Source organism: Doryrhamphus excisus, linkage group LG1 (genome assembly GCF_037039965.1).
Source record: "Doryrhamphus excisus strain RoL-2023G ecotype Guam linkage group LG1, RoL_Dexc_Guam_v1.1, whole genome shotgun sequence".
Classification (NCBI taxonomy): domain Eukaryota; kingdom Metazoa; phylum Chordata; class Actinopteri; order Syngnathiformes; family Syngnathidae; genus Doryrhamphus; species Doryrhamphus excisus.
Window position 1 is genome coordinate 28,431,428 of NC_136357.1, and position 27,557 is coordinate 28,458,984.

At 35.2% G+C, this 27,557-nt stretch overlaps 1 protein-coding gene across 2 annotated transcripts; it reads left to right on the forward strand.

The window, feature by feature from the left end:
- On the forward strand, nt 1-27,557 carry serinc4 (serine incorporator 4). 2 transcript variants are annotated; one of them, XM_058078532.2, is made up of 11 exons: nt 1-264; nt 7,036-7,203; nt 8,542-8,720; nt 12,354-12,433; nt 12,520-12,613; nt 14,938-15,149; nt 17,230-17,325; nt 22,937-23,063; nt 23,200-23,312; nt 24,594-24,747; nt 26,471-27,557. In XM_058078532.2, exons 1-11 carry the CDS (start codon nt 238-240, stop codon nt 26,676-26,678), a joined length of 1,458 nt encoding a protein of 485 aa, XP_057934515.1. In that variant the 5' UTR covers nt 1-237; the 3' UTR covers nt 26,679-27,557. The 2 variants fall into 2 exon arrangements, with proteins under 2 accessions (XP_057934515.1, XP_057934514.2); XM_058078531.2 differs by lacking the exon at nt 1-264 and adding an exon at nt 4,817-5,417.

Consider the following 27,557-nt stretch of genomic DNA (forward strand, 5'->3'; position numbering starts at 1 on the left):
AAAGAAAACGGCTTCTCGGGAGGAGCGGAAATCACATCGGTGATCTTGGTAGGCTGAGTTGGGTCCTCAAGGAAACGATTGTCTCGGTTGAGTAAAAGTGGAAGGATGGCGCCGTGGCCGGTCCAACGTTGCTTTCATCATGCTAACCCTTTCATACTTCTCTATGATTGACGGATGGCAATTTGAGGATTTTTAAGTTGTTTTTTTTTTTTTTTTACTTCAAGTCTCAGCGGCGAGATGTCGGGACGTTTTATGCGAGCCCAGGTAAGAACTGCTTGGTGCTCATCCTACAGCGACACCCAAAAGCAGCACAAGGAGAAAATCACATGTCATTTATAAAGTCAAAATATTAAAAGAAAAACATTTTAATTCAACAAGAAAAAGTTGGATTTTTTGGAAAATTATGTAACAAGAATAAAGTCAAAATATTAAGAGAGAAAAAATTAATTTAACTATAAAAAGTCCAATAAAGATTGAATAAAGTTGTCATTTTTGAAAAATTATGTAACAGTAATGAAGTCAAAATATTAACAGAAAAAAAATGGAAAATGGAATTTAACAAATAAAAGTAAAATAATTAAAATAAAGTTTTAATTTTTGGAAAATTATGTAACACAAATAAAGACATATATTAGGTGTAATTTTTAGAAAATTATTTAAATTAATGAATTCCAAATATTAAAAGAAACATTTTTTGAATAATGAATAAAGTTGTATTTTTGGGAAAAAAAAAATTTCCAAAAAATTTTTGGAAAATTATTATGTAACACAAATAAAGTAAAAATATTAGAAAAAAAAAACATTTTGTAACTTAAGAAAAAAAAGTCAAATAAAAAAGAAATAAAGTTGTAATTTTTGGAAAATCGTGTAACAAGAATGAAGTCAAAATATTAAGAAAAAGAAAATTTAACTCAACAAGAAAAAGCCAAATAAAGGTCCAATAAATTTGTAATTTTTGGAACATTTTCTAACCAGAAAAAAAGTCAAAATATGAAAAAAAAAATAAAATTGAAGAAAAAAAAAAGCCAAATAAAGAACAAATAAAGTTCTAATTTTTGGAAAATTATGTCACACAAATAAAGTCAAAATATTAAGAGAAAAATATTGTAATTTTACAAAAAAAAAGTCAAATAAAGTTGTCATTTTTGGAAAATTATGTAACACAAATAAAGTCAAAATATTAAGAGAAAAATATTGTAATTTTACAACAAAAAGTCAAATAAAGTTGTCATTTTTGCTAAATGATGTAACAAGAATGAAAACAAAATATTAAGAGAAAAAAAATTAACCAATGAACCTAACATTGATGTTTTTGGAATGTGGGAGGAGTCCCTGGAGAAAACCCACACGTGCACCGAGGCCCGAGAGTGGGCTCGAACTCGGGTCTCCTAGGTGTGTGGCCTGCACACTAACCACTTTCAGGTATAAATAACCTGTAAATAAATGACCCGTTTACCACTCTCCAGATCCAGTACCAAAACCTGTAAAGATTGCCAGAGTTATAGTATTTTAATAGTAGTAGTAGTAGTAGTACTCTGATGAATGATGGCGGTTAGAATTGTCCCATCTTGGACGCCATCCAGTAATTATCGCACAAGCCTATTGAAAGCATAGATTGAACACATTGACCGAAGCCTCTAATTTGGTTTTTGTTTGTCCTCGCTGGCACTTCCTCCTCTCCCACAAGCAATTATCTGACAGTGAAAAGGGGCCCCCAGGAATGCTGGCCCATGAGCAACACGTGTTTGTCAAAGTACTACTTTACAGCCACTCACGGTGGAGGGAAATCACACAATATGAAGTGACTAGTATTGGGTACATTTATATTACAGTACATATTCAACACATTGTACACACGAGGCATTCATTGACTTGAGCTTCGTCACACAACACAAATCCTGACCTCACTCACGGTGCAACCAAATGTAACACACAGAACACAAAATGAAACTACACTACACGGACTATATGAATACAGAAATGAACACTTACGCGCCAATACACATACAAAACAATGCTAGCGTCTATAACCCTCAAGGCATGCTGGGTAACTTTGTGTTGGGGAACTGTGCGCATGGGCTTGAGATGGTCGTGCTGTTCTCAATAAATAAAAAAAAAAGCTTGGGTGCCCACAGTGTGGTCTGAGTGCCATTTGTGGTTTTTAAGGGCCATTGGCACATTCAAAAAATACAAAAAACAAGATTAAAAAAACAAAAAAAATCACAAAATTAAAAAAAAAATGTGATTTTCAAAAGAATTAAGCAGAAATATTATGTGGGGAATTTTTTTATTATTATTTATTAAAAAAATATTATTAGGGATGTGCAATAATTATCAGTACCAATAATTATAATTAATATCGTTTGATATCTAATTTTTTTCCCTGATCATAAAAACCAATAGTAATAATAATAATAATAATAATAATAAATTTTATTTGCATAGCGCTTTTCAAAATATGTTGAAAATGTTCTCAAATATCTTAATATTTTTCTGCACAAACTAAGATGAAACAAATAAAAAAAAACAAATCGAGAATAAAGAAAATCAATCAATCAGTAATAAATAAATAAATATAATAATAATTAAACGGCAAATAATAAAAACGTAATAAACCACATATAGTTGGTGGGTAGACAAATGATTTTTTTCATATTAAAATGAACAAAGCATTATTAGAGCCCTGTAAACATGACAAAACACGACTATAGTCACATTTATACTTTTTATTTACAACATATTGCGCAACTGCAGGGTCTTGAGACACATGCTAACTCGCAAACTAGAGAGCTAGCGACCTAAACAATAGCCTCCAAGTTATTTCCTTTCAACTTAAATAGCCAAAAACTTACCACTTCCACACGGATAGTGAGGATAACTATTAACAGTTATTTAACCTTTAACATGATAATAATTTTTTCTGGGTACATGATACCATACAGCATCCGTATCAAACATTAAACTTTCATATCAAGGCGGGGGGGCCTCAAACTAGTAAAGCAACGCGGCTGAGCCCGTGGTTCTTTGAGGCTTCTCTGAAGGTCATCCTCGCCGAAAGGAGGGCTGAAACAAGGATAGGATTATCCCCAAACACGCCCCCCCCCCCCCCCCCGGAACACTAACCCAAATCTAATCTGACTCTCTCTCCTTGCACTCAGCGCTTTGAAACGGGCGGCCGGCACAATCTTTTCATGCGCATCCAGTGGCCCCGACTTATTTTCACACTGTTTGAGCTGATTAGAATCCCCTTAAAGGCTGAAGGTTTGATTACTTTCACGCAGACGGCCTGTTTTGGGCTTTGGCTTTTTAAGTACATAATTACGACGGAGTGTTAAGAAGGCCACATTGAAAAAAAATAATCGGAGATTTGGAGTATATATATATATATATATATATATATATATATATATATATATATATATATATATATATATATATATATATATATATATATGTGAGAAAAAAGTTGTAGTATTACCTTTGCCCTAACTCCAGGGGGGGTCCCAAAACCCCCATTTTCCTCAAACAATGCATAATCCATAGCATGTTTTGGATGCAAAATGGTGGTCACACAATATACTGACTATACTATTCAGACAAGTCCGTCACATTTTAAGTTTCCATTAAAAAAAAAAATTCAGCAGGAGTCAGATACCCCCCCCCCCTCACAAAATTTATTTTGGGTGGAAAGTATTATGGAAAATCATAATTTCCCTGATTTTCTTAGCGATTTGGCTTACACGTAGTATTCTGTCCACTAGCTAACAGTAATGCTATGATGAGTCAGCTCTAGCATATCCAACGCACATAGTTCTCCTCCCGTTCTGTGTGGAAGTGGTAATGTTTTGGCATTAGGAATAGAATAAATACATTGGAGAAGCCAACTAGTTAGCACGGTAGCTTGCTATGCTAGCAGTGACCCTGCAGTGAGCCCATGCAGTTGCGCAATGGAGTGTAAACAAGGATTATAAAGGTGTTAGTACTGGTACAGGTGAACTGGTATATTCCGTTTATTAATAATCATGAGTTCTTATTCACGGAAATTCGCTTATTGCGGTTGAGCCTCGAGTTCAATTCCACCCTCGGCCATCTCTGTGTGGAGTTTGCATGTTTCTCTGGGTACTCCGGTTTCCTCCCACATTCCAAAAACATGCTAGGTTAATTAGCGACTCCAAATTGTCCATAGGTATGAATATGAGTGTGAATGGTTGTTTGTCTATATGTGCCCTGTGATTGGCTGGCCACCAGTCCGGGGTGTACCCCGCCTCTCGCCTGTCCCGAAGACAGCTGGGATAGGCTCCAGCACCCCCCTGCGACCCTCGTGAGGATAAGTGGTAGAAAATGAATGTATGAATATTAATAAATATACAAACAAGTACCAATATGAGTTTGGGAAAAAAAAACTATTATTCCCATCATGGGCTGCACGGTGTCGAGTGGTTAGCGTGCAGACTTCACAGCTAGGAGACCCGGGTTCGATTCCACCTCTGGCGGTAGAAAATGAATGAAAAAGCAGTTTTTCCTGAAACTTAGCTATGTTCTACTACTGATTACTAAAGAACATAATATAGTAGAACATAATATGTGTAACTTGAAAGATCAGTCCAGGACTGAAGAGGTCGTATGATTGAATGAATTAACCACGCTAAACGAGGGACGACTGTCATGTGATCGCTTGTTGTACGTTTTTTTTGTGATTTTTATTTGGACAAAAGGTGACGTATTCCCAAGCCACTTGTTGTGTGTTTGTGCATCGGCGGGAAGGGGGGGGAGGTGGACCCTGGTGGTGGTGGGAGGGTGTGGGGGGGGGGGATGGGAAATGAGGGACAGATGGGAATGACACATGGTCCCGTTCGGCCTCCTCTCGTCACAACCCTCCCCTCGCAGACTCTGCCTAATCTGCCCGGGTAGAACGGGGTGAAAGGATGGGGGGAGGGCACCGGGCATTCGCCACCATCTCTCTCTCTCTCTCTTTTCTGGCAACAGAGACATGTTGGATGTGGGAGGAGAAAAAAAAAACAAAAAAAAAAAACCAGGACTTCTTTCCCAGTGAGGGTGCACTAAGGGAGTTTTTTTTCAATCGCAGGGATTGTAGCTGCATCGCTAATCCAGCATAAGAAGAGCGTAAACGCAAGTTGCCGCATCAAGTGAGCGGCATGCGATTGCTTTTTTTTTTTTTTAATTTCGTTTTCCCGGGGGCCCGCTTCAACGGGTGGCGTCTTTTAAAGGATGTAACGGTTGCCATCTTTTTGGAGGCATTCTGAGACTTCATTCGAGGCTGGGGAAAAAAAAAATTCATGGCCAAATGTGGAGTTGTAGTGGCTGAACAGAAACAGTCCACGGGGACAATGGCCGCCAACCAGGGGATGAACCGTCGTGGTGTTTATAACTACTTCCTCAACATGGTGGCCTACCAGGTAAGAGCTTGGGGTTGGGTTGTACTCGGTACGCCATCATCCCGTATTGGACTTATGCCTCGCTTGTATGGTCACGGGTGGGTACATTTTTAATGATATCTCCTGGTAAGCTGGTATTATTTCTGGTAGTATTTGCGGTATTATTTGCGGAAGATACCACTGCTTTTTGTTCCGAAGAGAGTACAAACAAAATCATTAGAAATGTCAGAGAAGAAAAGGTCACACTAAAAATAATGATAATGATGATAATAGATTGTCCTTGAACTTAAATAAAACTAAAATCATGCTATTTGCTAACAGCAGAAATGACACGCACCAGCAAATACAAATAGACGATGTAGACATTGAAAGGGTGAACGAAAATTAATTTCCGGGCATCACAATAAATGAAAATATGAGCTGGAAACCTCATATTACAAAAATATACAACATAAGTTGGACGGAAATATTTCAATATTGAACTAAGAAAAATTTATTCTCAGAAATCAGAAATCACTCCACACTCTTTATTGCTCTCTGGTTCTACCATATCTTACTTATTGTGTTTGGAAATATGGGCTAATACAGGGGTCTCGAAAACGCGGCCCGCGGGCCAAATGTGGCCCGCAGGACACCAGTTTGAGGCCCCCGCCTTGATATGAAAGTTTAATGTTTGATATGGATGCTGTATGGTATCATGTACCCAGAAAAAATCATTACGTTTGATTCATGTTCATGTTAAAGGTTAAATAACTGTTAATAGTTATCCTCCCTATCCGTGTGGAAGTGGTAAGTTTTTTTTTTTAGCTATTTAAGTTGAAAGGAAATAACTTGAAGGCTACCGTTTAGGTGGCTAGCTCTCGAGTTTGCGAGTTAGCATGTGTCTCAAGACCCCGCAGTTGCGCAATATGTTGTAAATAAATGTATAAATGTGACTATAGTCGTGTTTTGTCATGTCTACAGGGCTCTAATAATGCTTTGTTCATTTTAATATGAAAAAAAATAATTTGTCTACTCACCAACTATATGTGGTTTCTTAAGTTTTTATTATTTGCTTTTTATTATTATTATTATATTTATTTATTACTGATTGATTTTCTTTATTCTTGATTTGTTTATTTATTTTTCATCTTATTTTGTGCAGAAAAATAAAAATTAAGATATTTGAGAACAGTGGAATATTTTATCAGAGCTTTTATTGTAGAAAATTGGAACCAAAGTGAAGTTTTTTAATTTTTTTTTATTTTTAATAAATGCGTTTTTTTTTTTGTTTTTTTTTTGGAAAACCTGATGCGGCCCAGTCCCACCCAGACCCAGATGCTGAATCATTTGAAAATAAATGATAAAAAAAGTGCCTGGATTTTTCCCAATGCACAGCGGTGGTCAGTGTAATGGAAGCTGCTTCCTTTTGTGTACTTGGCGCGGGTTCCATTCCCGGCCACCAGTGCCGGGGCCAATCCCGGATAAATGAGTGTGCCAGGAAAGGCATACAGCGTAAAAAACTAAAGACAAGATGGCGGTTTCATTATCTGTTATTATAGTGACCACCTTTCCCACCTTAGAGCATGTATGACTTGTACACTACATACTACTACAATACTACACGTATTACTCCCCCGTTTTGTTCTCTCCTACCAAGATATGCTGCTGCTGCGGACCGGCTCCCTGCTCGCTCTGCTGTGCCTTCTGCCCGCCCGTCAAATCGTCCACCAGCACGCGAGTCATGTACACCCTCTTCCACATCGTGAGCTGCGCCGTGTCCTGCCTCATGCTGTCACGCACCGTCTCCGAGCTGGTCAGGGAAAACGTGAGTAGCACGAGTGAGCCGTGTTGATCGGCATGCGTACGAAAGACGACATCGGTCATCTTAAAGTTTACTCGGTTCGGATTTGAAGGAAAAACGTCGCAACGTCCATCTTTCTTGTGCGTTCCAAAGAGGGAAAAACAGCCACAACGAGGAAGCTAACAATGCACATATTGACGAGAATGCCCCAAAAATCTCCATAAAAAGACCATTACAATGTTCCATTTACTGTATTTTTACGGACTATAAGTCGCTCCAGAGTACAAGTATAGTATAGTATAGTATAGACAAAGTATATTTCTAAAATCACAAATACTTCAACTTGCTGATATAGTTCATCTTCAAACAGCTAAAATAATGCATAAGGCTAAAAATAACCAATTAGCTAAAAATGTCATCTAATAAAAATAAAAATAAAAATAAAAATAAAAATAAAAATAAAAATAAAAATAAAAATAAAAATAAAAATAAAAATAAAAATAAAAATAAAAATAAAAATAAAAATAAAAATAAAAATAAAAATAAAAATAAAAATAAAAATAAAAATAAAAATAAAAATAAAAATAAAAATAAAAATAATTTGGTTCCAATTTTCTACAATAAAAGTTCTGATAAAACATTCCACTGTTCTCAAATATCTTAATTTTTATTTTTCTACATAAAATAAGATGAAAAATAAATAAACAAATCAAGAATAAAGAAAATCAATCAATCAGTAATAAATAAATATAATAATAATAATAATAATAAAACTGCAAATAATACAAACTTAAGAAACCACATATAGTTGGTGGGTAGACAAATGATTTTTTTCAGATTAAAATAAACAAAGCATTATTAGAGCCCTCTTTTTATTTACAACATATTGCGCAACTGCATGGTCTTGAGACACATGCTAACTCGCAAACTAGAGAGCTAGCCACCTAAACGGTAGCCTCCGAGTTATTTCCTTTAAACTTAAATCGCCAAAAACCTACCACTTCCACACGGATAGGGAGGATAACTATTAACAGTTATTTAACCTTTAACATGAACATTAATCAAACGTAATAATTTTTTCTGGGTACATGATACCATACAGCATCCGTATCAAACTTTCATTAAACTTTCATATCAAGGCGGGGGCCTCAAACTAGTGTCCTGCGTGCCACATTTGGCCCGCAGGCCGCGTGTTTGAGACCCCTGGTCTACAGTATATACAAGTAGACGTTTTAATAGAGATCTTTATATGCGGGACAGGCGAATCCCATTTTGAACGAACCACTTTTATTGCAAATGTTGATCTGAAACATGAGCGGGTTCCACTGTAGAGTCTGATGTAAACATTGTGTTTGTGGTCAGGTGCCTTTCTTCAACGTGATGTGTGATCAGGCACATGGCGGAGGTCACTGCGAGATGCTCGTGGGCTACTCGGCGGTCTACCGAGTCTGCTTTGGTACTTCCTGCTTCTACCTGATGATGGCCATCTTCCTCATAGACGTCAAGTCCAGTCAGGACTTCAGAGCGCTCATACACAATGGGTCAGTACTGCTGAATTATCATTATTTTTTCTCCAGTTTAAATTGTATTTTGTATTTGTATATGCCTGTATATAATTCACAAACATTTATTTTTTCAATCAAATAAAAATGCAGCATTTAAAAATTAAAAAAATGTAAAATTGTTGCTCATTTATGCAATTTAAAGCCATCTGAATACAGACATTTTACAGTCTCCTTGGACAAATTTTTAAAAATTATTTTAAATTTAAACAACCATTTATGTCACAATATATAACTTTTTTTAAATGCACATGTTTTTTTTAAATATTTTTATTTATTATAAATTATTGCTATTATAATTCTATTAACAATTATAAGTAGATCCATTAAAATCTAATTAAATTACAATCTTCTTAATTTAAAAACACTTATGTCACAATGTATAATTTTTTTTAAATGCATGTATGTTTTTTTTAGATTTTTTTATTTATTATAAATTATTATTGCTATTATAATTCTATTAACAATTATAACTCAATCCATTCAACTGTAATTCAATTACAATTTTCTTAATTTCAACAACCATTTATGTCACAATATATAACTTTTTTTAAAATGCATGTATAGTTTTTTTTTTATTTTAAAATTATTGTTGCTTTTAAAATTCTATTAACAATCTGTTAAACTGTAATCCCATTACAATCTTCTTAATTAAAAAAAATCATTCATGTCATAATATATAACTTTTTTAAAATGCATGTATGTTTTTTAAGTTTTTTTATTTATTATAAAATTATTGTTGCTATTATAATTCTATTAACAATCCATTAAACTGCAATTCCATTACAATCTCCTTAATTTAAATTTAAATAACCATTTAATTATCAGCTTTTTATTTGCAATATATGTTTAAAAATATTTATTAACAATTTCTTAGAAAAGTATCATTATTAATGTTTTAAAAACTAACATATAATAATAGTAATATGAATAATAAAGCATTCACCTAATCAACAATCTGACCTACTTCTTTGTGCACTGACCTGATGTACTATTTGACCTGGACTTGACGTCAATGCGTGAACGAGTTGTCTCTTTTGAACGACTCTTATCAGTGACAACCGACTCCCAAATTGCCCACACCATTTGTGTTCCATTTTTATTTATTATTTGTATATTATGTTTTTGTATTATTAAGAAGGCATTTATTTAGAGTATATGTATACTGATGGGATTTGTTATTTGGAATTATCGTAATAAAGTTATTTCTAAAATAAATAAGTCTAACAAGAAGACAGCTCCTGGATATCAAAATCCCGTCCCGAGACTTGATTAACCGTGCAAAGTCCCACACCTTTAAATTCCTCGCCACAGCCTATAAGAGGAATGTGTTTCTCCTAACTCCTCACCTGACCTGCCAAACAATACATTTTCTGAGGTAAAGGTGATATAGGGGTGTTATTTCAAGTCTCTGGGGCTCTAAGGGACGACGGTATATATTATTGCCAATGTGGTTGGCTCTACTGTAAAATCACACATACTTAAACTTGCTGATATAGTTAATATTCAATAAAAATTAAAAAATAAAAATAAAAATAAAAATAAAAATAAAAATAAAAATAAAAATAAAAATAAAAATAAAAATAAAAATAAAAATAAAAATAAAAATAAAAATAAAAATAAAAATAAAAATAAAAATAAAAATAAAAATAAAAATAAAAATAAAAATAAAAATAAAAATAATTTCTAAAATAAATAAGTCTAACAAGAAGACAGCTCCTGGATATCAAAATCCCGTCCCGAGACTTGATTAACCGTGCAAAGTCCCACACCTTGAAATTCCTCGCCACAGCCTATAAGAGGAAAGTGTTTCTCCTAACTCCTCACCTGACCTGCCGTGGGTTCTATTTTAAGGACTTTGTTGTCCTGCGCGGTGGATTAGAGCTGTGACGCGCTTGGGATTAGGTTTTGACATGCTGGATTGCAGGCCGTCTCTGGTTTAAATCCGTTCTGAGGAGTAGTCTTAACTGGGCCGTGATAGATTTCTTGAGCTTTAAGTGGAAATGACCCAGAGCCCTGACGGGACCTTGATGACCGGGAATAAAGACGGTCAGGCTGCGCCATCTTTAATTAGACATCGTGAATGATTCGTTGACGTTAGCGATTCAATCCCAGCCATTTTTCCAAAGACAATATGGCTGTGTAAAAACATGAAGATTAGACCAACACCATTTTCCATTCTTTAGTAACCAGCAGTAGAATATGAATCAGTTTCAGGAAAATATCAGTTGCCAACTAAAAAAAGCGAGAAAAATAGCTTTTTTGTGAAAAGATGCATTTCAAGCATAACTTTGACGCAAATATTTTTTACTTTGTGACAGCTCAACTATCTAAACGATATTGTATCCTTCCCTAATTAATTAATTATTAATTAATTATTATTATATTCAGAAATAATTTATTCATAATAAATTGATTGCTGTTTTGTGGTAGACTACGGTCTATGTTGTTCCGGTTAGTCAATAATAACACAAAATATCCATTACCTTATTATACTTTACCTTAACGCTGCATAAAGTCAGCCATGGCATGTCCAACATAATAAAGTGGCAAAAAATCCAAACCCCGTGTAGTGTGGAAGTGGTAAATTTCTTACTTCTTAAGTTTAGAATAAATAAATTCAGGGCTAACCAGGTTGTACCCCGCCTCTCGCCTGAAGTCAGCTGGGATAGGCTCCAGCATACCCCTGCGACCCTGATGAGGATAAGCGGTATAGAATATGGACGGATGGAAATTTGAGGCTATCTGGTTAGGCTGTCTCGAGTCCCTGCAGCATAAGAATTGGACAATGTGAGATAAACAATAAATTTTCGGAGGTAAAGGTGATATAGGGGTGTTATTTCAAGTCTCTGGGGCTCTAAGGGACGATGGTATATATTATTGCGAATGTGGTTAACTCTACTGTACTATATAACATATTCTAAAATCACACATACTTAAACTTGCTGATATAGTTAATATTCAATAAAAATTAAAAATTAAAAATTAAAAATTAAAAATCAAAAATTAAAAATTAAAAATTAAAAATTAAAAATTAAAAATTAAAAATTAAAAATTAAAAATTAAAAATTAAAAATTAAAAATTAAAAATTAAAAATTAAAAATTAAAAATTAAAAATTAAAATTCATTTTCTACCGCTTTTCCTCGTGAGGGTCGCGGGGGTGCTGGAGCCTATCCCAGCTGTCTTTAGGCAAGAGGCAGGGTGCACCCTGGACTGGTCGCCAGCCAATCACAGGGCACATATAGACAAACAACCATTCACACTCACATTCATACCTATGGAAAAATAAAAATAAAAATGAAAATAAAAATAAAAATAAAAATAAAAATAAAAATAAAAATAAAAATAAAAATAAAAATAAAAATAAAAATAAAAATAAAAATAAAAATAAAAATAAAAATAAAAATAAAAATAAAAATAAAAATAAAAATAAAAATAAAAATAAAAATAAAAATTATGGAGGGGTAGGATATAATAAGCTCTGCTTCTTCCTACTCTTTTTGGACATGTGGAACTGGGAACTGATTATGGGATGCATTCAATTGTAATCTGATGCATCAAATTAGGTGTTAGAGATTTTCTTTTTTTTTGTCCCCATCTTATCACTCAGTTTCTGGTTCCTAAAACTGATCACGCTGCTCGGGATGTGTGCTGCTGCCTTCTTCATCCCCACAGAATCATTCCTGCACGGTAAGAACTTTACCAATCACAATCTGCATAGTTGTACTCGGCTCATTAAGAAAAAAAAATCCTGATTCATATTCTGGCCTTTTCAGCTTGGCATTACGTTGGTGTGGTGGGAGGATTTGCCTTCATCCTCATCCAACTCATCCTCATCACGGCTTTTGCACACACCTGGAACAAAAACTGGTGAGCGTCGGTTTTGAAAAACAATCCAAACCCTACATGGCCCTGTATAGGTTTAGGCCACTTCTGGCCCACTCATCTTTGTAGAACCCCAGATCAGGGGTGTCCAAACTTTTTCCACTGAGGGACACTTATATGCGGTATGTTAATGGTCAAGGTATAATTTGATTTGAACATGCATCAGATTACAATTGAACGCATCACATAATCAGTTCCCAGTTCCACATGTCCAAAAGGAGTAGGAAGAAGCAAAGCTTATTAAAATATTTTACAATCAGTAACTGTTACATTTGTTCACTTCCTGCTTTCCTAATATAGTTTAATTTTTTTAATTAATTTATTTATTAATGGACAAATATTAAAGACCACACGGCCACTTCCTGCTTTTTCCTAATATAGTTACTTTTTTTTTTTATTATTTAATTTTTTAATTTACGTCACGTACTGTAAGTACCGTAAGTATGAGGTGATATGACCATACAATGACATAAAACATTAAATCCGACCCCTCCATCTGGTACTTTTACAATCACTAACTGTTACATTTGTTCACTTCCTGCTTTCCTAATATAGTTAAAATTTTAGTTTTTTATTTTATTTTTTTGTCACGTACCGAAGTATGAGGTGATATGACCGTGCAATGACATAAAACATTAAATCCTACCCCTCCATCTGGTACTTTTACAATCAGTAACTGTTACATTTGTTCACCTCCTGCTTTCCTAATATAGTTTAATTTTTTTTTTTAAATTTTATTTATTTATTTTTTGATTTTTTTTTGTCACGTACCGAAGTATGAGGTGATATATGATGTATGACCATACATTTACATTTGTTCACCTCCTGTTTTCCTAATATAGTTACATTTTTAGTTTTTTTTATTTTATTTATTTTTTGTCACGTACCGAAGTATGAGGCGATATGACCGTACAATGACATAAAACATTAAATCCTACCCCTCCATCTGGTACTTTTACAATCAGTAACTGTTACATTTGTTCACTTCCTGCTTTCCTAATATAGTTAAAATTTTTTTTTTTTTTTTTATTTTTTTGTCACGTACCGAAGTATGAAGTGATATGACCATACAATGACATAAAACGTTAAATCCTACCCTTCCATCTGGTACTTTTACAATCAGTAACTGCTACATTTGTTCACCTCCTGCTTTCCTAATATAGTTTAATTTTTTGTTTTTTTTAAAAATTTTATTTATTTATTTTTTGATTTTTTTTGTCACGTACCGAAGTATGAGGTGATATATGATGTATGACCATACATTTACATTTGTTCACCTCCTGCTTTCCTAATATAGTTAAATTTTTTGTTTTTTTATTTTATTTATTTTTTGTCACGTACCGAAGTATGAGGCGATATGACCATACAATGACATAAAACATTAAATCCTACCCCTCCATCTGGTACTTTTACAATCAGTAACTGTTACATTTGTTCACTTCCTGCTTTCCTAATATAGTTTAAATTTTTGTTTTTTATTTTATTTTTTTGTCACGTACCGAAGTATCAAGTGATATGACCATACAATGACATAAAACATTAAATCCTACCCCTCCATCTGGTACTTTTACAATCAGTAACTGTTACATTTGTTCACCTCCTGCTTTCCTAATATAGTTTAAATTTTTTTTTTTAATTTTATTTATTTATTTTTTGATTTTTTTTGTCACGTACCGAAGTATGAGGTGATATATGACGTATGACCATACATTTACATTTGTTCACCTCCTGCTTTCCTAATATAGTTACATTTTTTGTTTTTTTTATTTTATTTATTTTTTGTCACGTACCGAAGTATGAGGTGATATGACCGTACAATGACATAAAACATTAAATCCTACCCCTCCATCTGGTACTTTTACAATCAGTAACTGTTACATTTGTTCACTTCCTGCTTTCCTAATATAGTTTAAGTTTTTTTTAAATATATATATATATATATATATATTTTATTATTTTTTGTCCCACACCGAAGTACGAGGTGATATGACCATATGATACTATAACGGGTACCATAGTAACCGTCAATATAGCGATGTATATCATGATATAGTGTGCATTGTTTGATTTCCTTACTCAATCCATTCCATAGTTTGATTCCACATACTGAAGATCGTATGTCTCCTCTCTTGTAGAGAAGTATTGGACGACATTTTTAGCTAATAGTTAATAATATGAACATGCTGATTAACTTAATTTTTCACTATGTGGCCCTTTAATCACCAAAAACATATATATTTTTACATATATATTTTTACAAAGTACCATGTATGTAAACGATCAACGATCCGTGCTTCTGCTTTTTTCAGGCTAACCGGAGCAGCGGAAAACAAACGTTGGTACTTGGCCGTGATGTGTGCCACCCTTTTCTTCTACACCATCGCCACCATGGCCTTCACCTTCATGTACAAGTACTACACGCACCCCATTGCCTGCCATTTCAACAAAGTCCTGCTGTGGATCAACCTGGGACTCTGCAGCCTCATGTCCTTCATTGCCGTCACGCCCTGCGTCAAGCAGAGTGAGTTACCCAAAAACACTCCAAAAAGTGTCCGTCGTCGTGTTTTTTTGCGCTGTGAAATAACATTTTAGCTGACACTAGTGCGGCTGCCGCAGATAATAATAATTAGATGTAGGCGAGTACTGTGTGCGGTTCTGCCTGTAAAAACACAGCCGGCATGCTTTGCCTCGACATGTTGGACTTTTCGGAATTGAAAACAATCCGAGGTGTGTCCAAAGTCAGGCCCAATTCACGAGTAAATTCACACGTTAATAAAAATGGCAATTTGTCTCCTGCTAGCTTGATGTTGACGTTCTTCTCCAATTTCTGGTCAACATTTGCTAGCAAAGCTAACCTGCTAATGTTAGCGAGCTAACACCAAGCATCATCGTGCTCATGTGTCTACCTGTGAAAATGGCTAAAAATGCTACTATGCTAATGTTAACATGCTAGCAATGCTAACACCTACTATGGTAATGCTAAGTCTTTCTATACTAAATGTCAATGACAATTGATAAAAATGGTGTTAGCATGCTAACAACTAGCATGATAGTGCTAAGTCTTTATATAAGTGTAAAAATGCTACAATGCTAATGTTGACATGCTAGCACTTAGCATGATAGCGCCGAGTCTTTATATACGTAAGTGTCTACCTATGAAAAGGGCTAAAAATGCTACTGTGCTAATGTTAACATGCTGGCAATGTTAACATGTTAATGTTACCATGCTAACACCTAGCATGGTAACGCTATGTCTTTATATAAATGTCAAATAAATAAAAATGTCAATTTGTCTCCTGCTAGCTTGATGTTGACGTTTTTCTCCAATTTCTGGTCAACATTTGCTAGCAAAGCTAACCTGCTAATGTTAGCGAGCTAACACCAAGCATCATCGTGCTCATGTGTCTACCTATGAAAATGGCTAAAAATGCTACTATGCTAATGTTAACATGCTGGCAATGTTAACATGTTAATGTTACCATGCTAACACCTAGCATGGTAACGCTATGTCTTTATATAAATGTCAAATAAATAAAAATGTCCATTTGTCTCCTCCTAGCTTGATGTTGACGTTCTTCTCCAATTTCTGGTCAACATTTGCTAGCAAAGCTAACCTGCTAATGTTAGCAAGCTAACACCAAGCATCATCGTGCTCATGTGTCTACCTATGAAAATGGCTAAAAATGCTACTATGCTAATGTTAACATGCTAGCTATGCTAACACCTACTATGGTAATGCTAAGTCTTTATATACCAAATGTCAATGACAATTGATAAAAATGGTGTTAGCATGCTAACAACTAGCATGATAGTGCTAAGTCTTTATATAAGTGTAAAAATGCTACAATGCTAATGTTAACATGCTAGCACTTGATGTTGACGTTCTTCTCCGATTTCTGGTCAACATTTGCAATAAAACCCTGATTGATTTGAACATGCATCAGATTCCAATTGAATGCATCACATAATCAGTTCCCAGTTCCACATGTCCAAAAGGAGTAGGAAGAAGCAAAGGTTATTAAGTCCTAACCCTCCATCTGGTACTTTTACAATCAGTAACTGTTACATTTGTTCACTTCCTGCTTTCCTAATATAGTTGAAGTTTTTATTTTTTTTTCTTATTTAATTAATTAATTTATTTATCAGCTGTTTTTACTGAAGAAATTGTTATTGGAATCATACAGGAAACACTTTCATATCAAGGCGGGGGCCTCAAACTAGTGTCCTGCGGGCCACATTTGGCCCGCGGGCCGCATGTTTAGACCCCTGCAGTTGAGTTTTATTTGTCCTAAATGGCTTACTTTATCTGATTATGCCTACTATATTGGGTAATATTGGTGTAAAGGTGACTATAGGGGTGTTATTTCATGTCTAGAGGGCTCTAACAAGGCACAATTGTTGTAAAATGGTCTGCAACCTGTCAACAGCGATAAATGGGGGATTACTGTATACATTTTTTTTCCGGTATCGGACCGCTGGTGGTACCATCCCTGATTGGGCCGCATGTTTGAGACCCCTGGCACAGTGGGATCGGTTTCCGTACTCAACGATTGTTGTTTCAAATGTACGAATCCTGAGTGGACTCTTGTTTGTCTTTGCAGAGCAGCCTCGATCGGGGCTCCTCCAGGCCTCCATTATCAGCTGTTATGTTATGTACCTGACTTTTTCCGCACTGTCCAGTCGCCCCCCCGAGAAAGGTGAGCTCAACTCTTAAGAATCATTAACACACGTCCCCCCTTTCCGGTCCCCTTTTATTATTTCTTGTTCGTCAAATATAATAAAGTCATGAACTGCCGCTGGATGGAGATATTAAGATATTAGGATGAGAGTCCATCTTTACATTTTTTTTTTTTTAGCTGGGGAGCAGGGGTCCTTGGCTTTGGGCTTATGTAGTGAATGATGTCAGTGTTGGGGGGCCCCCTAGTGGGCACACTAGTCATATATAGTAGGGGTGGATAGTACTGCAAATTGTGTGTACATAAGGACCAGTATTGAAGGTCATTGAATGATTTTGTGATTTTTGCCTTGTATTTGTTTGCTTATAATGTGATTATAATCAGAATAAAACGCAAGCAGAATCATTTTTATTATTATTTAGATTATTTATCAACAAAATTAATTGTGAACAAATGATCAATACATACACCCTGGACTGGCAAAATAACCAAACAAAATCAAAAACTACCAAAAAAATAATAAAAAAAATCACCCAAAGACTTTATTCCTGTAATATTTTTCACATTAGAAAGAAAAAAAATTAAAATATTTCAACTTTGTTCTTCAATAATCTTCATAAAATTCATCTTTTTGTAATATTGTGACTTTGATTCTATAATATTTTTTAAATAAAATATTTTTTTCCAAATATTTCAACTTTCTTCTTCAATAATCTTCATAATCTCGTAATGTGATTTTTGCCTTGAATTTGTTTGCTCGTGATTATAATCAGAATAAAACGCAAGCAGAATAATTTTTATTATTATTTAGATTATTTATCAACAAAATTAATTGCGAACAAATGATCAATACAATACATCAATAATATTGTGACTTTGATTCTATAATATTTTTCACATAAAAATATTTTTCCAAATATTTCAACTTTCTTCTTCAATAATCGCAATAAAACGCAAGCAGAATAATTTTTATTATTATTTAGATTATTTATCAACAAAATTAATTGCGAACAAATGATCAATACAATACATCAATAATATTGTGACTTTGATTCTATAATATTTTTCACATAAAAATATTTTTTCCAAATACTTCAACTTTCTTCTTCAATAATCGTCATAATATTTTTGTAATATTGGGACTTTATTCCCCTAATATTCCGTCTTTATTCTATAATATTTTTCACATAATTTTTTTTCTTCCAAATATTTCAACTTTCTTCTTCAATAATCTTCATAATCTTCATCTTTTTGTAATATTGTGACTTTGATTCTATCATATTTTTCACATAAATTTTTTTTTCCCAAATATTTCAACTTTCTTCTTCAATGATCTTCATATTTTTTTTCTAATATTGTGACTTTATTCCCCTAATATTCCGTCTTTATTTGTAGCCAAAAACTCACCACTTCCACACGGATAGGGAGGATAACTATTAACAGTTATTTAACCTTTAACATGAACATGAATCAAACGTAATAATTTTTTCTGGGTACATGATACCATACAGCATCCATATCAAACTTGCGCGGGCCGCACTAACATTAAACTTTCATGTCAAGGCGGGGGCCTCAAACTGGTGTCCTGCGGGCCCGCGGGCCGCGTGTCTGAGACCCCTGCTCTACAGTATCTGCACACACACACAGATTGCATTTTCAAGCAGTGGCTCGCCTGGTGGCTCTTGGTCAGCGCAAGCGACTGAGACGCCTTGTCGGAGGCCCCTTTGTCAGAATATGGCATGCTCGTAGGTACACACACACACACACACACACACACACACACATGCTTGACACACACAGATAATGCGTGCTCTGATGTGCTCTGACACGCAAGCTGGGCCGGCTAGACTGATGGCTGTTTGTTTGGCATTCCACTTGAATCCATTGACAACATAATAACAGAGGCGTAAAAGTCATTACATGTTGTATAAAAGCTGTCATTAGTCTTAGTTTTACTCCTTAACTTCACTGTCAGTGTCCAAACATCATGCTTGGGGAGGCGGGGGGGGGGGGGGGGGGTGCGCAGACCTCTGCCAAGTAACCTCCGCCGAGTTTGCCCCCATATTGCGGTTTGCACCATAAATATTAGTCCTACATTCATTTTATCTACATATTTAGGTTGCGCATGCTAGCATGCTAGCAGGGCTAATTTTAGCAAGCTCACACATAGCATAATAGCGCTGTTTAGATATCTGTTTAGCTACAAAAAAGGCTAAAAATGCTATCGTGCTAATGTTAGCATGCTAGCAAAGCTAACCTGCTAATGTTAGCAAGCTAACACCATACATGATTGTGCTAATGTGTCTACCTATGAAAATGGCTAAAAATGCTACTATGCTAATGTTAACATGCTAGCAATGCTAACACCTAGCATGCTAACACCTAGTCTTTATATACTAAATGTCAATGACAATTGATAAAAAATGGTGTTGGCATGCTAACAACTAGCATGATAGTGCTAAGTTGTCTAAGTGTAAAAATGCTACGATGCTAATGTTAACATGCTGGCAATGTTAACATGTTAATGTTACCATGCTAACACTTAGCATGATAGTGCCAAGTCTTTATATACGTGTCTACCTATGAAAATGGCTAAAAATGCTACTATGCTAATGTTAACATGCTGGCAATGTTAACATGTTAATGTTACCATGCTAACACCTGGCATGGTAATGCTAAGTCTTTATATAAATGTCAATGAAAATTGATAAAAATGGTGTTAGCATGGTAACACCGAGCATGCTAGTGCTAAGTCTTAATAGAAGTGTCCACCTATGAAAATGGCTAAAAATGCTACTATGCTAATGTTAACATGCTAACAATGTTTACATATTAACGTTACCACGCTAACACCTAGCATGGTAACGTTAAGTCTTTATATAAATGTCTATGAAAATTGATAAAAATGATGTTAGGATGCTAACACACGCATGATAATGATAAATGATGAAGTCTTTATGCAAGTGTCTACCTATGAAAATTGATAAAAATACTACTATGCTAAATGCTAGCAATGATAACACATTAACATTAGCATGCTAACACCAAGCATGACTGCGTTTACATATGCGCCTACCCATGAAAATAGTTAATTGCTAATGTTAGCATGATAGACGTAGGTTCGATTCTCCGCTTGGGCATCTCTGTGTGGAGTTTATTTTTATTTTTATATAATAATAATAATTTTTATAAATTGTAAATTATTTATGAAATTATATTTATATTTATGTGCCGTGGGCCAGTAAAAAAAAAACTTTCTTTTTCCATAAAAACACTTTGGACACCCCTGGTCTAGATACACAACTTTAAAAAGTGTACACAATGACTTCCTTTTCAGTGCTAAATAAGTTTTTTTTTTTTTTTTGTAATTGTTATCCACCGGAAGAAATTTGCCCATAGCAGGTTTGTTAGATGCGTATAAAAATTAGTACATGGAAACACAAAAATTAAGAAAAAAAAGGCTTGTATTGGTGTACATTATATCGGCATCAGTCGGAGCGGCGTCGTCATTTCTACGTTCGATTACTATACTTGTGGTGTCTACAAGGTGTGTGTGTGTGTGTGTGTGTGAGATAGAGAGAGTCCTGTATGAACTTGTTGGAAAAATGTGCAAAGCAGGAGCTCATAAGCCAACATTTTCAACACAAAATGTGAACCAACACACAGGAAAATAATGATGTGTGTGTACCTTCACATGCTTCTGTGTGTGTATGTGTGTATGGACGTCGATCAAAGCGTTACTGTCACAGGTCATTGTTCACCTGCCTGTCCCCACAGGGCTTATTCTGCTCTGTGACCTCACCATAACACACACATACACACACATAAAAACACCAATGTTCCCATGGCTAAAGAAGACAATATAATCGGAAAATTAATTTCCTGTAAAACACCTTTTTTTTTTTTTTTTTTACCACAATCACCATATATGGGCTTGTTTTTGATAATAGGGTCACCACGATGTGTTTATGATGATGGCACGTGAATGAATACCTGACATGCATGCACACATGTGGAACCTTCGTCTCCTGTTTCTAAGATGAATGGACCTCATTCACAAACTCCTAATAAGTCCCACTGATTCACCTTTAAAAAGAAAATGTACTGTGTGTGTGTGGGGGGGGGGGGCAAACAACCATTCACACTCACATTCATACCTATGGACAATTTGGAGTCGCTAATTAACCTAGCATGTTTTTGGAATGTGGGAGGAAACCGAAGTACCCGTAGAAAACCCACAAGGGGAGAACATGCAAACTCCACACAGAGATGGCCGAGAGTGGAATTGAACTCGGCTGCAGGGGGCATGTTTATTCTACAGTTGATAATCTCAGGGTATACCTCACGATACGATAGGATTTGCAGTACAGTGGTACTTAGCCTCCAAATAACTTATTCTAAGATCAAAAACGTATTTCAAATGAAGTGAGGTCGAGGGACAAAGAAGCAAAGAAATGACCACTTCCACACTAAATGAGAGGACAACCTTTTGGCACTCGATCTCATGTCATGCAATGTTCGTCATAGCCAATGTAGAGGGACGACTGTAGGGGGGGGTACACCCTGGACTGGTGGCCAGCCAATCACAGGGCACATATAGACAAACAACCATTCACACTCACATTCATACCTATGGACAATTTGGAGTCGCTAATTAACCTAGCATGTTTTTGGAATGTGGGAGGGAACCGGAGTACCCGGAGAAAACCCACGCAAAGTCCACACAGAGATGACCGAGGGTGGAATTGAACTCGGGTTCTCCTAGCTGTGAGGCCTGCGCACTAACCACTCCTTCACCGTGCAGCCATATTTTTATCATTACAGTATAAAAAACAAAAACCTGTTTACGACCTTGTATCAGAGACCTGTAGCCATAAAATAACACCCCTATAGTCACCGTTACTCTCCTACCAGCCAATATAGTAGACATTAGCCAGCCAATCACAGGGCACATATAGACAAACAACCATTCACACTCACATTCATACCTATGGACAATTTGGAGTCGCTAATTAACCTAGCATGTTTTTGGAATGTGGGAGGAAACCGGAGTACCCGGAGAAAAACCCACGCAGGAGAACATGCAAACTCCACACAGAGATAGCCGAGGCTGGAATTGAACTCGGGTCTCCTAGCTGCGAGGCCTGCTTGCTAACCACTCAACCACCGTGCAGCCCAGTTCCACTAAATTGTTTGATGTATTATAATTGGAAATTAATTGTTATTTTGTGTTGTTTATGTTGGTATAGTTGTGTAAATATTTGAGCTGCCACCAAAGCAAAAAAAAGTTATGCTTAAAAAGTTTCTAGTTGGGAGCTGATATTTTCCTGAAACATACCCATGTTCTAACGCTGGTTACTAAAGAACAAAAAAAGGTAGCAACAAACATATTTTTTCTGATGAAAGATTGGAGTCTAATCTTTCTTTTGGTAGGGTCCATGTTTATATAGGCATAGAATACAATAATCTGGGTACCTTGAAAGATCGGTCAAAAATGGCTGCAACCGAAGGGGCTGTCTTTGATATTTTTTTAAGGGATTCCTGTATTGTTTGTGCCGTGACACATGACAAAAAAGAAAAAAGTGATGTTTGATGTTAATGAAAATGATTTCCCTTTTGTGTCTTTTGCTAGTCGTGTACCAGGGCATGAACATGACTGTCTGCTACCCCAACGTGGGACAAGATGGCATCCAAAACGAGGGCAATGCCGTGGCTATTATTGGAGCTGCAATCATGTACTGCTGTGTTCTTTTTGCATGGTGAGGAAACACTTAAAAGCATTACTATGATATCATACGGCGTTACAATTATTGTATATATTATATGATATATGATATATTATGGCATTTTGCATGAGAAAATAAAACAAGGCACATTTTCTTTGTGTTTCCTCAGCAATGAAGCCTCCTACCTTGCGGAGGTGTTTGGTCCATTTTGGATGATCAAAGTTTACCGCTATGAGTTCCAGAAAGCCACTTGCTGTTTCTGCTGCCCTGAGGAGGATGAAGGTTTGCAGTGTTATTATTTTTTTTGTTCCTATATTTATTCCTCTTCTTCCTAATTCTTCATTCATTCATTTTCTAATGCTTTTCCTCATGAGGGTTGGGGGGAGGGGTGCTGGAGCCTATCCCAGCTGTCTTCGGGACAGGCGAGAGGCGGGGTACACCTTGGACTGGTGGCCAGCCAATCACAGGGCACATATAGACAAACAACCATTCACACTCACATTCATACCAAATAAAATTATTATTAATAATGATTTATTTACAAATTAATTGCATAATATTTTTATTATTATTAAAAAATATTTAATATTTTTCTCCTAGCATGGCATGTATAATAATAATAATATAATAATATAATAATATAATAATATAATAATATAATAATATAATAATATAATAATATAATAATATAATAATATAATAATATAATAATATAATAATATAATAATATAATAATATAATAATATAATAATATAATAATATAATAATATAATATTCAGTACGTAAAATCTAAATATAATATATATTTAATATAAAAATACATATATTATTGACTTAATAATTTAATGTAATAAAACAATTAACATGTTAAAAATATTTAAACAAACAAATAAAATTGTAAAATATCTGTAACTAAATAAAATAATTCATTCAATTCATTATTAATGATTCAATAATAATTTATTTATTTATTATTAAATATTTATAATAAATATTTTAAGAAGTAACTATTCAAAATATAAATAGTATATACTCATAATAATTCAAATATTTTACTCGCAGAAAGCACATTATTCATTAAGTCAGTAATATAAATATTTAGTAATATATAAATATATAAATTTTGTAAAAATATAAATAGTGATTGCTTTTGTGCATTTCTTTAAACTAGTAAATTGTACATATAAAAGCACTGCTGAGGCCAAGCAGTGGACCCCCCCTCGATGGGACAGTAGAGGGCACCCATTTGCAAGCTTGCAGGACGGTTAGGAAGGGGTGGGGGTGTCCAAAATAGACATTTTTATGGACATTTGGCTTACTCTTGGATCTGTTGTATTGTTTTGGATGTTACAACCTTTTCAAATGTAAAATTAATTTGTATATTTTTTCATCTGGAACTCGATGAAATAACTCCAGGTGTGAACCAGAAGACTGCATTTGAGTCATGAAATCAAATGTGATTTTTTTTTTGGGGGGGTGGGGGTTGAGTTTGATTGACAAATGATTTCTGCTTTGCGACTCGTCTCATCATGTCCCGTTGGCCTCCTATCACCCGTTTCCCAGCGGAGGAAGAGTTTGCGGTGGATGACGACAACAAAGGCTGTCAGAAGGTGATCCACAACGAGACCCAGAGAGTCGCTTACAGCTACTTCTTCTTCCATTTTGTCTTCTTCCTGGCCTCGCTTTACGTCATGATGACCCTCACCAACTGGTTCAGGTTAGTCAACGTCCGTCCCGTTTTAAGGCTACTTTATCTTTCTCGAAGTGGGTGTTCCCAAAGACGCAGTGGACGCCATTTTTTCTGTTATGTCACAAGTTTTTTCTTCAATTCAATTTCACTCAATAGTGTTTATTTTTATTGACCTGAGAAACATTATTGAGTTCAAGAAATAACTCCTGGCAAAACAGGAAGGTGGTGACCGTGTGGTGTCTCACTGCCACATCGTGTCTTTGGGAGGAGTCACATCTTCAGTGAAGGTATGCAATTCAGGGCGATACCGATAAGATACGATTCTTGTAGTGAACACATCATATTTTAATATCGGTTTTCATGATCTGGAAAAAAAATCTGATACCAACATTAACCGATATCGCATTTTTATGCTGATATCAGGCCGATACCGATAAGATTATTGTAGTGGAATGAACTCATAATTTTTTTATATCGGTTTTCATGATCGGGAAAAAATCTGATACCAACATTAACCAATATCACATTTTTATCGTATACAATACGATTCAGCATAAAAAAAAAAAAATGATGTGTTCATTCCACTACAGGAATCGTATCTTACTGTATCGGCCTGATATCAACATACTAAAAATGCGATATTGGTTAATATTGGAATCAGATTTTTTTCCTGATCATGAAAACCGGTATTAAAAAATGATGTGTTCAATCCACTACAGGAATCGTATCTTATCCATATCGGCCAGATATCAGCATAAAAATGCGATATCGGTTAATGTTGGTATCAGATTTTTTCCAGATCATGAAAACCGATTTTAAAAAATGATGTGTTCATTCCACTACAAGAATCGCATCTTATCAGTATCGGCCTGATATCAGCATAAAAATGCGATATCAGTTAATATTGGTATCAGATTTTTTTTTACAGATCATGAAAACCGATATAAAAAAATAATGTGTTCATTCCACAACAAGAATCGCATCTTATTGGTATCGGCCTGATATCAGCATAAAAATGCGATATCGGTTAATATTGGTATCAGATTTTTTTACAGATCATGAAAACCGATATTAAAAAACTATATGTTCATTCCACTATGAGAATCGTATCTTATCGGTATCGGCCTGATATCAGCATAAAAATGCGATATCGGTTAATATTGGTAACAGATTTTTTTACAGATCATGAAAACCGATATTAAAAAATGATGTGTTCAATCCACTACAGGAATCGTATCTTATCCGTATCGGCCAGATATCAGCATAAAAATGCGATATCGGTTAATGTTGGTATCAGATTTTTTCCAGATCATGAAAACCAATTTTAAAAAATGATGTGTTCATTCCCTACAAGAATCGCATCTTATCAGTATCGGCCTGATATCAGCATAAAAATGCGATATCAGTTAATATTGGTATCAGATTTTTTTTTACAGATCATGAAAACCGATATAAAAAAATAATGTGTTCATTCCACAACAAGAATCGCATCTTATCGGTATCGGCCTGATATCAGCATAAAAATGCGATATCAGTTAATATTGGTATCAGATTTTTTTTTACAGATCATGAAAACCGATATAAAAATGATGTGTTCATTCCACTACAAGAATCGTATCTTATCGGTATCGGCCTGATATCAGCATAAGAATGCGATATCAGTTAATATTGGTATTCGATTTTTTTTACAAATCATGAAAACCATAACGTAAAAGTCCAAAAATATCCCACCTGTCTTGTCATGGTCCAGTTACGAGTCGGCGGTGCTGGAGACCACGTTCACCCACGGGAGCTGGTCCACTTTCTGGGTGAAGATGTCATCGTGCTGGGCCTGCGTCATCCTCTACCTTTGGCTGCTGCTGGGCCCCTTGTGTAGCTGTCAAAACCAATCCAGACCTCGCCGCTCCCGCATTAAACGCCGCTCGCCGTCGTCCCGCCACGTCACCGTCAGCGTCTGACATGCTGTGGGAGGGAGGTCACATGACTTTGTTCACCTCCGGCGGCCACGTGGGTCAAAGGGTTTTAAAGACTCGCATTGTAGTGAGAGACCCAGTGAATCATGAAAGACTGGCTGTCTCGCCAAAGCCATCAGAAATATGTGGACATATTTTGTTATTTTCATATCATAACAAAGATAATCTCGCCGGGAGCCACAGACAACATGAAAGAAATTGACTTTTCATTTTTTTTTTGGGACACAACCAATCAGGTCCTGGCTTATTTTTTACGATTATTAACCTTAATTGATATTGTTTACTTAAACCAGGGGTGTCCAAAGTGCGTTACTGGCCAATAGTTCATTTTTTATTTGTCCTGGGCATATTATACACAGGTACTTTTTTGAGCGTGTGTTTTTAGCGTGTTAGCTCGCCAGCTAGCGGCATGCAGTATAAGACTTGTGCAATATCGAGACATTCGATAGAGTCTGGGTTTTGTCCAAGGTTTTTTTGTCCAAGGCCTCCGTCGCCAAGTGCTTGCTCATGTGGGGTTCCGGTGGGTTCTCTGTCTTCAGTTGTGACCGTGGAAAGTGCCGTGAGAGAACTGTTTTTGTGACTTGGCGCTATATAAACGTTGAAATATGATGTAAACAATAATAATAATAGTGTAAAGGTGACTATAGGCTTATTATTTCATGTCTGGAGGGCGTCAATAATGTTCATTTATCACAGTCGCGTGTTGAACCAGTTAGACGCTATGAATGAGGGACGACTGTAAAAAAAATATATATACATATATATATAAAATATAATATAAATATATATATATTAATTTATATACATATATTTTTATATATCATATTTTATTTTTTAATATATATAATATAAATATATAAAAAT

Bases quoted from the DNA above. Each gene is read 5' to 3' on its own strand.
- serinc4 (XM_058078531.2), top strand. From the start codon at position 5,298: ATGGCCAAATGTGGAGTTGTAGTGGCTGAACAGAAACAGTCCACGGGG. The intron at 12,614-14,937 runs GTGAGCGTCGGT...TGCTTTTTTCAG, and splicing joins CACACCTGGAACAAAAACTG to GCTAACCGGAGCAGCGGAAA. The intron at 23,064-23,199 runs GTGAGGAAACAC...GTGTTTCCTCAG, and splicing joins TGCTGTGTTCTTTTTGCATG to CAATGAAGCCTCCTACCTTG.